Source organism: Notamacropus eugenii, chromosome 1 (genome assembly GCF_028372415.1).
Source record: "Notamacropus eugenii isolate mMacEug1 chromosome 1, mMacEug1.pri_v2, whole genome shotgun sequence".
Classification (NCBI taxonomy): domain Eukaryota; kingdom Metazoa; phylum Chordata; class Mammalia; order Diprotodontia; family Macropodidae; genus Notamacropus; species Notamacropus eugenii.
Genome location: NC_092872.1, coordinates 312,840,508 through 312,857,565, shown reverse-complemented (window position 1 = coordinate 312,857,565; position 17,058 = coordinate 312,840,508). Strand labels below are relative to the sequence as shown.

Here is a 17,058-nt window from a genome sequence, read left to right as displayed (position 1 = left end):
AGTTTGGGGCCTGAAAATATATGAAAACACATGGGAAAAGTTTGACCTGAAGATAGATTTCTCCTTATCAATGAGCAGACCTTTCAGCAAGAGACAGAAAAATCACAGCAAAAAAAGAGACCTGGATTAATTCCCAAAGTGAGTTGATATTGGGGGAAAAATTGTTCGTAGTAAAAACACAGATTTTTGTCGAAGTCAGATAAGTGGAGTAAAAAAAAAAATGCTGTTCCCTATTTGAGATGTCTCCAGTTTTTGTATTAGATTAATTGGTAGTGTTTTTCTTGTGTCACTATACAATTATGAAGGGAGCAAAATTCCTTTGTATTTAAGGATTGTTGTTGACATTCTAGAACAGATATATTAGCCAGGAGAAAGCTGCTATGAAATTTATCCTACTATTATTCTTTTTTGTAGCTCACTTGGTAGTGAGCACTATAGAAGCAGAATATTGAGAATCTGTAGGTTACTGGTTCGATTCTATCTTAAAGGAAGTCCTAATTTTAGGAAGGAAGCATGTGGTAGTAAATGAAAACCCATAAGTGGACTTAGAGTAAGGTAACCTAAGTTTGAATCCTCACCCCATTACTTAAATTCTACTACTACCATATGCAAGGTGATAGGCAGTATGGTAAAGGACTGACTTTGGAATCAGAAAGATCTGGATTAAAGTCTTACTTCTGACATTTATGTCACCTTTGGTAAATCAGTTAACCTTTCCATGCCCCAGTCTGCTCTAGGGAATATAGCATGAACACAGCTAATTTGTGTGCAAGGTACAGTGGGGATAGGAGCATAGGAAAGATCCAGACACAGTACTTTTAAGAAAACTTGAGGGAGAAATCACTTGAAGCTGGGAAGAAAAGGATTTTAAGAAAGGTAAAGAGGAAGTGTATGTGGCTTACATGAATTCTTATTAATTACCAGGAATACCTTGTAATCTAGTTTGGCTAGAACATGAAAATTAGTAATAAATAAGGCTTGAAAATTAGTGTGGAGCCAATTTGTGAAAGACCTTAACGGTCAACCTGAAATCCATTTAAAATTTTTGAGCAAGGAAGTGGAATGGTTCATGTGTATTGGGGAGGTTATTTTGACAGTTATGTGAAGGATGGTTAGAGAGGGAGAGACTTTTGTTCAGGCAAGAGGTTATGAAGCCCTATCACCTTCGAAATATTGGGAATTGAGAGTACAAAGGTTTCAGCATCTCCTCTAATGTCTATCATCTTACAATTGATGTTAGTAATAAAGTAATATAGAAAATATTATCAGGAGAGTAGTAGTCCCAGAGATAGTTACTGTTTTACAAGTATTGCTATAAGAACCAGAGAGTATCCAAAAATGGAAACTCTGGAAACCCTTGATGCTAATTCTCAGGAGAAAGAAGCAGAATGGAAAAATAAAAGCCATAAGAATTAGGGAAATGTCATTATGCAAGGCAGGGTGAACAGCTGCAAGAAACAGGAATAAAAGGACAGCCAAAGAAAATTTTGCGAATTATATGGAAGAGACTTCTCACTGCACCGAATAGAATGTGTGACTTGGTTGCGTGATTTTAGCCCCAAGTCTTGCAAACTGGACGAAGATGTCTTCAACAAGTAGTTAGTCCTTATCTTCAGGCATACACTCTCAGGTTCACTAGAGAAGAAGCCTGATGAAAACATTGCAGCTGCAGTACATTAATCTTATTCAGTAAAAATGTTTACAATAACTTGGTTATATTAGGAAGGGAGGGGTTTGGACCATGGTTTGTGTTTACAGTTAAGTAGGAGTAATGAGAAAAGTGGAAGGCAAGACAGTATTTAAAATAAAATTGGAGAAAGGGACTTGTATCTGTGATATTGAGTGTAAAAAAGTGAGAGGAGGCTGCAAGATCACAACGTAGATGTATGAACAAATTCAAGTGGCAAAAGGTTGGAAGGAAAAGTGGCATGTGGTTTTTTTATTTGTTTTTTGTGGCATTTAATTAAGATAGCCCTTCTACGTGTCTGAAATTGGTTCCTTGCTTATGATAATGTTATCATAACCCTTTTTCCTCCTTCTTAATATACATAGTAACACTTGTTTTCAGAGAAATTAAGACTGGGATGAAGGGGTTGTCTTTTGGTTGGATTTTTAAAATATGTATTTAAATATCTATGCATATATATGTATATACATACATAATATACTCCGAAGTATATTACATAATATGCTCTGAAGGAAGAGTGGTTCTGGTTTTGCTGCTTTGAAAGACTACAGCATGTTTATAATAACAATACTGTCCTACCCATGGTTTGATATTGCTTAAAGTGGGAGTATTATAGTACTTTACTACTAAGCAGTACCTTTCATCCTTAGTTCTCAATGTTTTACAGACACTAATTATTTTTTACAATATCTCCTTGAAACTAATGGTAAAGACACACCTACGTGCCACAAAAATCTTTAGCAAAATTAGAAATAAAAATTTGTTTCTTGACAGTGCTTACTCAGAAAATGGTTAAAATTTGGAAATAAGAGAGGAAACACATTTTTCTTTTTGGTGGCAAGATATAGAAATTTCACATCTTAAACTTAGAAACTTTATGTTGGCTTCCATATGATAATTAATTTTGGTTCTTTCACATTGCAGAATGCCAGGTCTAAGCTGTAGATTCTACCAGCACAAATTTCCTGAAGTGGAAGATGTGGTAATGGTGAATGTACGTTCCATTGCTGAGATGGGAGCTTATGTCAGCCTATTGGAATACAACAACATTGAGGGCATGATTCTTCTTAGTGAGCTGTCTAGAAGACGTATCCGCTCCATTAACAAACTCATCCGAATTGGCAGAAATGAATGTGTGGTTGTTATTAGAGTGGACAAAGAGAAAGGTAAGTTAAAAATGAAATGGGAAATTGTTCTTGTTTTGAATGTGGGAATCATGGCTTTTGAATATTTTTATAAATTGTCTACTTCAGGTAAAAAGTGTTGCATACTTTTTTTTTTTAATTAGGGTGTCTTAATCAACCCTCTTTTATGATATATTTCTTTGACTCCTTTAATAACCTTCCCCTTCCATCTAAACATTAAGGCAATTTTAATTGAAGAATGGGAGGCCTGAATTATAGAATTCACTATCACAACTTGCCTTATCATTCCCACATGCCTGCATTTTCATCCCTATCTTCTTTCCACAAAGAAATAGCTGACACTAAATCCATGATGTCTTCCCTGATTGAGCCAACTAAAAATGATTTCTCTATACTCATATTTTCCAAGAAAATTACCTGCATCTTTCCTTTGCATTCATCATCACTCCATCTTTATACTTCTGCATACATTTCATATAGTTCCTAAGCTCTTGCGTGGCACTATCCTGGTTTTTCGCCTATGTATTCCCATTGCCTTGCAGCTGGTAGGTACTTGATAAATATCGGTTGGGTAGTTTAGAAGATGTGGTAATGATGAATGTTAAAGCAGTCAAATGACATTAAGCATGAAAACCTCATATTCTAAGCAAGAGGATACAGCATGTACACGTCATTATTTACAAAATAAGTAAACAATGATTTGGGGGGAAAGTACTAACTAGCAGCTGGAGAAGTGAGGAAAGACTTTATATAGAAAGTAACGCAAGAGAAGTAAGGAGTTCAGCCTGTGCAAAGGCAAACATCACAGGCGCTATGGAGATGGAGCACCAGTGTATGAGAAACAGTAAGAAGGTTTGTGTGTGTGGAGGGAAATAATGTGTAATCAGACCAAAAGGTTAGGATAGAGTCAGTTTGTGAAGGTGACAGGAGTTGCTGCTTTATCCTAGAAGTAATAAGGAACCACTGAAGTTTTTTGAGTAGAATAACATGATGAAAACTGTTCTAGGAAAATCATTTTTGCATCAGTGTAGAGGATAGTTTGGAAAAGAGAAAAACTTAAAGTAGGGAGACTAATTAGGTGGCTATTGCAATAGTCTAGGTAAGATAAGGGCCTGAACTCTTGTGTTGTACAATTGTGTCCTACTCTTTGTGACCCCATTTGGGTTTTCTTGGCAAAAATACTGGAGTAGTTTGCTCTTTCCTTCTCCAGCTCATTTTACATATGAGGAAACTGAGGCAAGCTGCTTGAAGTGACTTGCCCAGGGTCACAACAACTAGTAAGTGTCTGAGGCCAGATTTAAACTCAGGTCTTCCTAACTCCAGGGCCAATACTTTATTCACTGCACCGCCTAGTTGCCCCATGTGCTATGTAGTGAGTAGAAAGGAGGAGACAAGTACGAGAAATATTGGAGTAGAAACAGTATGATTTAGCAACTTATTAGTGTGTGGGGGAAGGAAAGAGTGAAGTAGAAAGTGGCAGCATGGTTGGGAACCTGGGTAACTAGAAGGATAGTGGCGTTCTAGATAGAAATAGGATGATTCAAAAGATGTTTGGTTTGAGGACATAGGTAATGAATTCACTTTTGAATGTGTTGTTTAAAATATCAAGCTTTCCAGTTCAAGATGTCAGGTAAGTATGGAGTAGTGAGGTTGAACCTGGAGCCCTGTAAAGACACAAGGCCTGCATATATAGTTCTGGGAGTCATCTGCATAGCGATGAAAATCAAACCTATGGGAGATGATCTGATCACCTAGAAAGACATAATAGGGAAAAGAGAGAACAGGCCCAACATAAATGAAATGACCCAGTAAAAGGAGACTTGAGAAAAAGTGGTCCTGTTGGTAGAAAGAGAACTAAGAAAGAATAGTGTCACAAAAACCCAAAGAAAAGAGAAGATCCAGGAGGAATACATTGTTAACACTATCACGCACTGCAGAAAGAGCAAAGAAGAGAAAGATTTCTACAAGACCGTTAGTTTTGGCTATCAAGAGATCATTGGTGACTTTGGAGAGAATAATCTGTTACAAGATTGGAAGTCAGATTTCAGATGGTTGAGATAGATAACTTTTAAAAAGTAATTTCTGAGAAAGGGATGATAGAGGGGATGTTAGGACCTAATGAGGTGTCTTTCTCAGAATGGGAGAGACTTTCATAGGTACAAATTGCAGATTGAGAAAGGGAATGAGATCAAGGGTTCACATAGGGAGAGCTTGGTCTTGGTAAGTAGAAAGGCTGTCTGTTTATGCCAGGTTATAAAGGATTATAGAATAAGCAAGGGGAGAAGAGTGAGTTTGAAGCAGTCTCTCTCTTCATTCAAAGTATAAGACTAAATCTTTTTTCAAGTAAACTAAAAAAAAAAAATCACCAATAAACATTAAAATTTCCACACAAAGAGATCAGAAAATGGAGATTGTATATAAAACTACAGGTTGACTACATCTAGCTTATTCCTGTCAATGTACATTAAATCCAGCAGTAGAAGCAGAGAGGAGCCAGATAGTGGGAATATTCCGGGGCTGGAATTTGGCATGGAATGAGTGTTGATTAAGAATAAGGGGTCTGCTCAAGGCAAAATGCCTTCCACACTCAGAGAGAGAAATATGGAAGTCACTCACATAATGTAGCAGATCATGTTTGTGTATGTGTATCTGTTTGTGTATCATGTTCTGATTTGTTATACGGATTCTTTCATTTATTTTAGTCTGACTACATAGCATGACTATAGTGAAAATATACTCAATAGGAAAGTATATGTAGAATCTATACAGAATTGTATGCAGTCGTGGGGAGGGAGGGAGGTAGTGAGGGGTGGATGGGGAGGGATAAAATCGCAATTGTATGGCAGTGATTGTTAAACATTAAAAAAATAAAAAAATAAAAATAAAAAAAAAAAGAATAAGGGGTCTGACCTTAGAAAATAGTGTAGAGTTGAGCTAACTAACTAAGGGACTGAGATTGGAAAGAGAAGAGAGAATGAATGCAGGGTTGAGAGCTTGTTGAATTTATACTGTATAATATTGTTTACCACTTCTTTATTACTCTCTGTTCCATATGTTTAACTTCTGAGATTATGAGCTTCTTGAGAACAAAGACTTAGTCTTAAATTTCTTTTTTCTCCTTCATGGGACTTCCCATAATGCTGGCTACCTAGCCAGGTACTCAATAATTAGCGATTGCTTTGATGCCATTAAATAAGCCTCTACCTTTCCTTTTTAAATTTAGAAAGCTAGATTATTTCTGTTATCTCCTTTGAGGATAGATGCGGACTTGCAATTTTTATTCCTCCTATTATATACTTTCCGAAGTTGTTTAAAGGGATCACTTTAACTATTTAGTTGATCTTTTATTTTTCCCCCAAAGCAAAACCTGAGAACCGAATATAGCTTTTTTCACTGTCTTGATTGCTTGGACAACTTTTTATATTACTTTTATGTGTGTATATGTATTTCCCTTGATATTATTTCTTGATAATAATTTAATTTGGAATTTAAGTTTGCAAAGTGCTTTACAGATGTATCCTTACCCAAATAACAAGGTGTTATCTCCATTTTATTTATGGTTGAGAAAACTGAGACACAGAAAGGTAAAGTGACTTTCCCATAGGCACACAGCTGGTTATCAGAGGTGGGATTTGAGGAATCTTACTGATTCTTAGGAACTACTACTCATCACTGTAAGACTTATGGTCTAATTCATATGCACTGTAAGACTTGTGGTCTAATTCATATGCTCCCATCCATACATACTTCATCTTGTCCAACTCTATTTGTGTCCTCCATAGGGCTGGATCCAACATGCCAAGGGCTTTTCTCTAGGTTTTTTGACACTGAGGTAGGTCCCAATGGAACACATAATTCTTCATCTATTATCCTTCCCCTTTCATTACATGACTGGCCAACCTCCTCTTTCTTTTGTTTGCTTCTTTAATGATGTCTTTTGGTATGTAATTATTGTTTTTGGCAATATATTGTGGGCAGTTGAAATCCAACATCCACCTCTCCATAGATGTTTACCATTGTTTCAGGATAAAGCTTGGGGTCATTAAAAATAATACTAAACTTCCAAAATGCAATCCAGTCAGTTTCCTTTCTCCTATTAGATTCTGTGTGTAGTTCATTGTTCATTTTCATTGCCTGTCCAAGATAAATGTATATATGTATCATGTATGTATGTATGTGTGGAGAGGGAATTGGACAAATTCTATGATATGTTCATTCAACCAAGTATCATACTCCAGACTATGGTCATATTTAATCCACTTGTTTTTTTCTTTGTGGGAAGGTTAAGCCAAGCTCTAAGTGATTATGGCTTTCACGTGCAATGCTCTTGGACTTGATGCAGTAGGCACATCTGGCAAACAAACATCTGTTGGATCTGAATATCTAACAAGAATCCCTCTTTCATTTGGACTGTTGCTTGATTTTCCTCAGTAGTAATGACAGATATCTTTAGCAAGGCTTGTGTCTCTCTATTTTATTCCTCACTTGATATTACTAATTAAAGAGGCATGGAAAAAGGCATATAGGTAACAAATGCCCACCTCCAGGTAGAAAAGTCATAGATTCAATGCAGGTTGGGTGGGGGAGTATGTGTAGATAGAGATATGGACATGACCAATATGGGATTTGTTTTGCTTGACTACACATGTTTGTAGGGGGTTTTGTTTTTCTTGTTTTCCCAGTTTGAGGAGAGGAGTAGTGGAACATGGCCCTGATAATAAAATAAAGTAGAATTAAACAAAAAACAGATAGAGAAAGTAGAACTATTCAACTTTTATTTCCTTTGAAGAGAACAATCTTCAAATTTGCAAGGGTAGAGCAGATTTGATTAGGACAAAATTGCAGCCCAAGATGAGAAATGAAATAGTAAGGACACACTCTGTGATGTCATGAAAAAAGTATGGATGACTAATCAGGTTAAGATGCATTTTAGCTTTTCAATTTATTAGCTCTGCATTGTTAACTAAGTCATAGCATCTCAGCTTCTGCAAATGTCTCAATTTTCAGAAGAGAGAAGTTGAAGTCAAAAAATGATAACTCAGCTTTATATGTGCATCTGAGCAAAATTACATAGGAGATTATTAATGGATAGTTTTTTGAGCACTTAGAAAGGGAAGCAGTAATGGCTGAGTTAATAGTGGTTCACTAAGAACAAGTTCATTACTGACAAGTATTGGGGTCAAGGAAGGCTTTCTGGGGAAGGTGGCACTTGTGTTCACCTTAAAGGATCAATAGGAATGTAACATGGAATTGACAGAAGAGAGGACATTCTAATTTGAGTTAAGGCACAAGAACAAAGCTCAGAGCACGTTTGGGGATAGAGAAGGTTGAATGGATTATAAAGAAAGCACAGGTAGGAAATAATATGAGAAGTGGCTTATAGTTATAGACTTTGAATTCCAGTCAGAGTACACTTAGTTCTGCTATAACACGTTTCAAAAAGACAAATTTGTTCCAGTGTGAGTAACATATTAGAGAACATTTTGAGTATAACACAAATTTCAGGTTTACTTCTGCACCTCCACAAGCAAGCTTCAGGTCTTTGTTAAAGGACTATATTTATTGTCTGTCTTTTGGTATAGTTGGAGCTGTGAATGGAGAAGAATTGGGGCTGGTGCACATCACTCCCATCCTCTTCCACCATGGCCCAGGCTGAGCAGCAGCCTGGGGCTATTTTATTATTGATGAATTTGTTAACTAATTGACATTGATAAAATTGCGCTACATTTTTATTATATTCTTATCTTTTTTTTAATGTGTCACTGCCAAGTTTTGGAATGTTATTCCCCAAACCCATGTTTTCCATAAGCTCTATGGTTTTATTGCATAATTTTGTGTAGCATATATTGAGTTATAGCAGAGTGATCTGTAATTTGACATTTAATCTGCAGGCAGTAGAAAACTACCAGAAAGTTTTGGACAGAGTAGATATGAACTATGCACAAGACTGTATTAGCGAGAAGTAACAACGTAGGCAGTTACGATGGAAAAATGTAAGAGTGTTAAATAGATTTATAGAGTCAACAAGCATTCCCAAAGATTGCCAATTAATGGATTAATCTGGTCTAGATATCTTTTGTTGCCATTGGGCTCTGATCTTTGCTTCATCCTCAATATTTTTTTTCAAGTCTTTGAATGAGAACATGTTCATCAAATTTTCCGGTGGCACAAAGCAGAGAGATAACCAATACTATTAACTAGTAGTTAATAATGTTCTGAAACTAACAAGCAGAGTATACATGGGACAAATGTAACATCCCATATTTCAATTTGAAAATGATGTTGAGGGAGAATTGAATTAATAGTGAATCCATAGGATTATAGGTTTTAGAGTGTATAATTTTCTTTTTATAGATGAGAAAACTAAGATTTAGGTTTAGTAATTAATCCATTCAAGAAGCAAGTAGAAGAGCTAGGATTTGAACTAAGTCCTCTAAGTCCAAATTTTGAATATTTATCTTGAGAGTGAAAGTTGTAATCATTGTTTGGAAATCCTAATTGTTCTTAATTTCTTCATGTCAGGATATATCGATTTGTCAAAAAGAAGAGTTTCTCCAGAAGAAGCAATCAAATGTGAAGACAAATTCACCAAATCCAAAACTGTAAGTTCAATATTAGAAGAAAACTGTTTAAATCAGTGTCCTTTGCAACCAAATTGCCTTTCCATAATTCAAGAGAGTATATATGTATATGATTAATGGCATGTTATATTTTAAAATAATATCAAGTCAGGACTAATTTTAAGAAAGTATTCATTGGTTAGGTTGAGAACAGACTAGTGGATCTAATAGATATCTCTAGGTTTGCTGTTGATTTTAAAATGATCAAGATATCCTCTTGGAGTCATAAAGGGTTTACACTCAGGAGACCTTAGAGATGATTTACTCTAACAGTTTTATATCCAGGGTACAGAAGAATATGATAACTTTCAAAAGTTAGTGTTGAAAGTTATTGTTCTAAGATAGCTTTTAGTCAATTTAACTACACATAATTTCTGCTAATTTTGGTTTGTGGCTAATTAGGTAGTTCCTAGGTCAGAAAGTTCTGGAATTTTAGCTGTCTTTTGGCTCCTTTTGGCTCTTTTCTTTGGGGATAAGGATCACAGATACATCCTGCTTTTTGTTTTAAGGAGATGTAGGACTTGGGTAACAGCTTACAAGATCTCTGAGTTTGGAAGGACAGCAAAGGATCTGTAAACTGGTTTGTTGTTATTGCTGTTTTTTGCTTTTCTGGGTTTTTTCCCCCCTTTAATCCTTTCTGGAAGTGTCCCTGCATGTTAGTCATGGGCCAAGACAAGCCTTGAGGTAGATAAAAGCATTGTTCGAGTCAGATGACCTGAGTTTGGTACCTGAATTTGCTTGTAAACTATGCAGTGCTGTATATAAATACCAGTTATTACTATTTATTGTGTACCTCACTAAAGTTCTAACTCAGAGGCTTCAGTACGATATGCCGGTGACTCTGGGTTTTTCAGGGCAGCTCATTAAACCCTACTAAAAAATGAAGCTGTAATGCAATCTGTGTGGAGGAATACCCACGTGAATCATTGAAGTCTTGTCCTCTGCCACTGATGCATGCTTCATCATTTTCGTATGTTAGTTTTTATCATTTGCCAACTCCCACCCAAATTCTCTACCCATGTTTGTGCTATTTGTTCCATTCCCATCATTTTCCTGGGATCATTATTTGTCATTTGTATTTATTGATTAGTTCTTTTTTTGTTGTTGTTCTTATTTCAGAGGTGATTTTCTCACTTGTCCCATGTCCTCTCTAAAATAATGTCAATTCCAAAAAATTAATGGTTTAAAAAAAATTGCTTGATTATTACCTAATATTACCTTTGTGATCCTGGGCAAGTGATTGGCCTTCATTGGGCTTCCTCATCTATAAATGAACAATAGTTGATAATATTTTTTTCCATTCCTAAATCCTTTGAGCCTAGAAGTGTGAGGTCCAGTTGAGCTCTCCTACAAAAAAAAAAATAATAATCCCACAAGTTGATTTTCTTATGGAGAGGATACATGTTCCAGATAGCACTCCTTTTGATCTCAACCTTTGGTACATTCAAATAGCTTTATTATTACAGAAACTCTTTCTAATTGTTATATACCCAAATGAGCAAAATGTTGAGTTCCACATTAAAAAACCCAAACATTACATTACATTCAGCAGAGATATTTCCACACCAGAAGTGCCTGGCAAAAACTACCTCCAGGATCCATTCTTTTTGAGCTTGCCACTACTGATCTACACTAATGAAATCACAGGTGTCCAGGACCTATCTTCCCCACTCCCTAAAAACAAAACAAAAGACTTACATTTACTTGCTTTTTTTGGAATTGTTGCTAAGGGGGAGAGTACTCTTGGCTAGTGAGATATAGATAGATAGACAGACAGACACACACTGTGGTAGCTTTTGAGTTTCATTTATAAATTAAACGCAGGAACGATATGAAAGAAGAATGTGGAGCAAGATCACCAGAAAATTAACACGGTCTAAAAAATAAAGTAAAAGTAATACAGATGAGTATTTTTCAAATTTTTGATTCTACCTTTTTGATTATAGGTTTATAGCATCCTTCGCCATGTTGCTGAAGTATTAGAGTACAGTAAGGATGAGCAGCTGGAGAGCCTATTCCAGAGAACTGCCTGGGTCTTTGATGACAAGTACAAGAGACCAGGATATGGTGCCTATGATGCATTTAAACATGCAGTCTCGTAAGAATCTTTTTAAGAAATTGCATTTCTACTCTTATAGAAGGTGGATGCAGTCTTAATGCACCTGTTAACAACGTTTAATAGTTTAATAATATAGTAAAATCTTGTTTTTTCCATCAATGCAAATCAGCATTTTATATATTATAAGTTTATAACTTATAATCTTAGGCAATTGCATGGAGCACTGAGAAGTTAAGTGACTTGCTCACGTAATTATTATTTTCTTGAGTGAGAAGTTGAAACCCCCCCCTCCCCCTTCCTCCCCAGGTCTTCCTCATTTCAAGGCTAACTCCTCTGTCTTCTTTGCTGCACTATAAGCAGAAAGATCTTCCACTTGACAAATTGATGGAATAATAGCTCTGGATCAAAAAAAGAAAGAAATCTTAGTATTTAAAAGACTGAGATTGCTTAAAAGATGTGATAAGGGAGATCACAAATTAATCATGTTTTAATTGCAGGCAAAATTCAACTACTGCTAAAATTGTAAAAAAAAAAAAAATTGTTTTGAATTGCTTTAATTTTTAAATTGATAAATTATTCCATATTCCGTTTTCTTACAAATCAATCTAAATGCAAATTATATCCAAGCTGTTATCCGTTTGCCCCTTAGAGCATGCAAACTCTAATCTTTACAGAAAGTAGACATTCACAATTGAGACTTATCTGACCCTCAGCGTTCGCTGCATGAACAGGTTATCTTTTTCCTCTCTTCTCAAGGATTTCCTGAGATACTTAAATTGATTTATCAGACTCATTTAGCTGTGAGCATACTCTAGATTTTAGAACACTTAATAGTCCCTTAATACCTAGATTTTGACCTGTGGGTTTTCAGGATGAATTTTAGGCAAAACATACAAAAGACTTTTCTGTAGATAGAACAAAATCAAACAATGGGAGATTTTTCTTCTAAGGCAAAGAATTCTCACTTTGTGTGCTTACTTTTATACTTTTAAAAAAAACTGTATTCCACATTTTTCAAGATAGTTACATGCTACTGTTTACATGTTTACAAAGTATTTTATATTCCAATTTGATCTTTGCAGTGTTCCTTTGAGGTAGATAACTAGGTCCTTTGAGGTAGATAACTAGGTATTGTCACCATTTTACAGGTAAGGAAACTGAGATTCAGAATGATTAAGTGATACTCATGGTCACATAGCTAGTACATGTCAGGAGTGAGGTTTGAGCCTGTGGCTCCAAATCTGGTGTTCTTTGCTTGCACTGCACCATACCATCTCTCATTTCTCATCGTATTGGATAGGGACATGGGGGAGAGTGAGGGAGAAGACATCAATATGGGTCAGATCCTTTTGATTTGCTTATGGCTACTCCCACAATTTCTATTTTGATGTTGACCCTTTAAGATTTTGTCTAGGTCAATATGGCATATTGTTAATGTTTTAATTCTAATTAATCACCTGCTGTATGCCAGGCACAGATTGTCACTATATTTCCACTTGGCTTAATGAGCATTTGATAAATCTAAAATTGCTTTTCATTTCTTCCTTAGATTAAATTCTTAAAGCATAATTACAAAAAAAATTTAGAGACTTTTGTTCTGTGGCCACACAGATGTTTGAGGTGCCATTACAGGGCATCTATATTCTATTTCCATCCACAGTAAGAATGGATTAATAAATAAGTAAAATACTTAATGGTGTTTTTTTAATAGTTGCAAGGTAATTTAGATGCCTTAAGTATGAATCTCAGTGTTTTTATTCTGTCTTATCTTTACTACCTTCCTGTACTCAAATAAATGACTATCGTTACTATCATATGCTATTGCCTATGAGGTTTGCATTTGAAAACTAAATAGAAAAAGGAAATGATATGTTAAATTAATTTATTTTCAGCCCACTGGACGGTATATTTCCCGTAAGGAAATAATATATGTGTTTTTATTTGTGACCATATAAATAGTGCTCACTGTGTACCAGGCACTGTGCTGAGAGAGAATAGCCTTTGCTTTTAATGCCTAGACAGCATACAAAAATAAGTATAGACAAGACACGAGGCGGGGTGGGCACTTCTAGCAGCTGAAGGGAACAGGAAAAGGACTGCTACAAAAAGAATGCATGTAGAAGACTGGAAAGATAGAAAAGGACTAGGCTGGGAAAAGCTTTTAAGTATCATGTAGAGTTTGTTGAATTGGGCAGATAACATGATCATATTGGCACTTCAGGAATTTGGTAGCTGGGTAAAAGATGGATTGAAGAGGGAAGAAATGAGGCAGGAAGAATAATTAGGTGTCTTGTAGTAGTCCAGGCATGAGGTGATGAAGATGGTAGTTGTTGAGGGAGAGAAGGTGACATGTACAAAAGACATTGTGGAGTTAGAAATAAGATTACAAAGAGGGTATATTATTTGTAGAAACTGTTAGAACTTGGTATGTCACTTTAATGCGTTATGGGTATGTTCAGATGTAGTAACACTTTTAGGACTGACTCTAATTACAAGTTGTGAAGTACAAGTTACTATGCCAAGCAGTGTAGGAATAGTGGATACAATGAAATGTTAGAAGAAATAGAAAACTCCTAATGAAATTGCCCTACTTCCTTAGACCCCTGGAAATTTCATTTCTGACAATTTGTATGTAATATCATGATATTAGCACATTCAGTTTTTAAAATTTACTTCAGAGACCCTTCCATCCTGGATGGACTGGATTTGAACGAAGATGAAAGACGAGTACTGATTGATAACATCAATAGGCGCTTAACTCCACAAGCTGTCAAAATTCGAGCTGGTAATTATTAGTTGTTTTTGGTTTGTTTTTTTTTTTTTTATTTAAGATTGTACATTCATTAGAAAAGCTGTTATAATAATAAATCTTACTGAATAAAAAATTGCTGTATAAGCAAATAGAATAGCTAGCATTTATATACCACTAACTCTGTGCCGGGCACTATTAAGCTCTATGGAATTGTTATTTTAGTTGATCACAACCCTGCAAAGTAGGTTCTGTTATGAGAAAATTATGGCAAAGAGGTTAAGTGACTTGCCCAGGGTCACAAAGCTAGTAAGTATCTGAGGCTAGATTTGAATTCGTCTTTCTGGCTCTAGGACAGGTGCTCTATCCACTCCACGACCTAGCTGCTCCATATAATGATGTATAATGAAAAAGTATTTATAAACATACCAGTATTTTGATCTTTACCTGGAAAGAATACTTAGAATGTACTATTTTGCCGCTGTTGAATTTTCACAAAGTTTCCATATTATACCATTGAAGCGTATTACAATTATTAATTCAGCAAACTCAAAAGTGGTTTGTTAAATTTATTTTTTATGGTAATTTAATCATCAGAAGAATTTGTATAAGGATGAAGGGGGGGCATAAACTCTTTGACTGTATGAGTGATGAGATTACAAAACAGCATAGCTTCCATTTTGTTGTATAGTTGAGGTAAATGAGATATTCATGATGTGAGGGATCACATACAGAAAATGTTATGTCAGATTTTAAAAACCTTAACATCTTTGGATATTCTGTTCATATTCACTGTTATCTGTTTCTTAGATATTGAAGTGGCTTGTTATGGTTATGAGGGTATTGATGCTGTTAAAGAAGCTCTGAGAGCAGGTTTGAATTGTTCCACAGAAAACATGCCCATCAAGGTAAGTGAAACCCAACCCACCCCACATGCAAAGTCTGGTCTTATCATTCTATTTTCTTCACAAGAAAGCAGTTTCTTTTTCAGTTCATGTATATTTCTTATAATAGATGAGTTTGTGATTGACCATAATAATGTATTTTTTCCCTCTATCATAAAATAAGGCAGTTGTTTAGAGGTAAGATTATGTGGAAAGAGACATTGATCACTCAGATCTGATGTTCCTAAACTAAACGATATTTTAAAATAAAAAGGCTAGACCTAGTAATCCACTTAATATAATAATTATACTGTGAGGAGAGTTTTGCTTTCATTGTATTCAGAATTGATGGAATTATTATCTTCCATTCTCTTCTAGATTAACCTGATAGCACCTCCTCGGTATGTGATGACTACTACAACCCTAGAGAGAACAGAAGGCCTGTCTGTCCTCAATCAGGCTATGGCTGTCATCAAAGAAAAGATTGAGGAGAAAAGAGGTGTCTTCAATGTTCAGATGGAGGTGAGAAAGGTTATATGCATGGTTTTATAAGGCTCCTAATTAGTTCCTTGATTATTTATATGCCATTATGCTTTTAATTTTCTTAGTGGGAAATGAAGTATTATGACTATTCTTATTAATAAAATTAACATGTACCTAAGCAAAATTTTAAAAATTAAAATCAAATATAAGTATTTGGATCAGTATTTTGGAATAGTAAAGAGGAGTTTGACAGTGAGAAGCTATTCATTTCTGGTGCTCTCAGTTGTTATTAGAAATTTTTGTTTTTGAGGGAGAAATAGCCCTTTAGGAGAAAAAATGAGTAAATACTTCCAGAGTTTGTTACATACAACTTCATTTTCTTCTTAGCAGTTTCATATAAAAATTACCTTTTTCTTATAACTAAAAAAAGTTACTAATCTCAAAATAAAGGGGTTATATTTATGTAATCTCACAGGTCCCTTTTATCTCTAAACTGAGATTCTATGATTCCTGCTGTGGATCTCGTTTTGAAATTCAGAATTTTATCTACGTTTTAGTGGAATTTTCAAATGTGTCCAAGAGAAGTTATTTTCAAAAACACAAGATATCTTTAAAAGTTGTTATATTTAAGAGTATAGTAAAATGCCAAGTGATGGGGCTTTTTGTTGTTTTTTTTTTTTATTTAATTTGAAAAATATTCAAGAATTTCTCCCATTTGTAACTGTTGGTAACATCATTTATTTTGAAAATGTCAAGTACTTTACAGGGCAGTTACTATGAAAGTTACCAATTTGAAGAATTTGCTGTCAGGCATTAAAATGTATCAGAGAAGCTAAATTGATCACTTGCTTGTCTGTTAAATTTTGTATAATATGTTGATCCTCCTTCCACAGCCCAAAGTGGTCACAGATACAGATGAAACTGAGCTTGCAAGACAACTGGAGAGGCTTGAGAGGGAAAATGCTGAGGTGGACGGAGATGACGATGCTGAAGAAATGGAAGCCAAAGCTGAAGATTAACTTTTTGGGAAAGGGCATCCAACTAGAGGAACACAGACCAGCTCTTCCTGGCTTAGACACCCTAGACTTGAAAGTTTTCCAGTATTGAAAACTTCAAAGCTGAATATTTTGTATTTCAAAGTATTTAAATGTTTCAACAGACCAGCATGTGAAATGCCCTCCCAAATGCTGGCTACCTTCACACATTGATCTCTTTTAAAGGGAGTGGCCTAATTTCACTAGAGACTAAAACCTCATGTTGAGATCATCCACACAATTGAGTCTGAGGTTTTCCATCTCTACTTCCAATTGGCAACCCCTCCCATTTAGTGCCTCTTTGAGATTTACCAGGAGCACCAAAAGCAAACAATCCCAATCTTTCTACATTCATTGTACTCAAACAGACCATTCAATAAATTTCTGGGATATTTAA

The 17,058-nt window shown here is 35.3% G+C and overlaps 1 protein-coding gene across 2 annotated transcripts in view; it reads left to right on the top strand.

Annotated features, from left to right (window-relative positions):
- Positions 1 to 17,058, top strand: part of EIF2S1 (eukaryotic translation initiation factor 2 subunit alpha) — a 19,322-nt gene extending 2,264 nt beyond the window's left edge. For both annotated transcript variants that reach the window (XM_072629552.1, XM_072629553.1), the window contains exons 2-8: positions 2,612 to 2,853; positions 9,355 to 9,434; positions 11,399 to 11,550; positions 14,190 to 14,296; positions 15,071 to 15,168; positions 15,523 to 15,666; positions 16,521 to 17,058. In XM_072629552.1, the coding sequence (XP_072485653.1) occupies positions 2,613 to 2,853; positions 9,355 to 9,434; positions 11,399 to 11,550; positions 14,190 to 14,296; positions 15,071 to 15,168; positions 15,523 to 15,666; positions 16,521 to 16,646 (948 nt within the window). In that variant the 5' untranslated portion in view covers position 2,612 and the 3' untranslated portion in view covers positions 16,647 to 17,058. The remainder of the gene's footprint in view (positions 1 to 2,611; positions 2,854 to 9,354; positions 9,435 to 11,398; positions 11,551 to 14,189; positions 14,297 to 15,070; positions 15,169 to 15,522; positions 15,667 to 16,520) is intronic.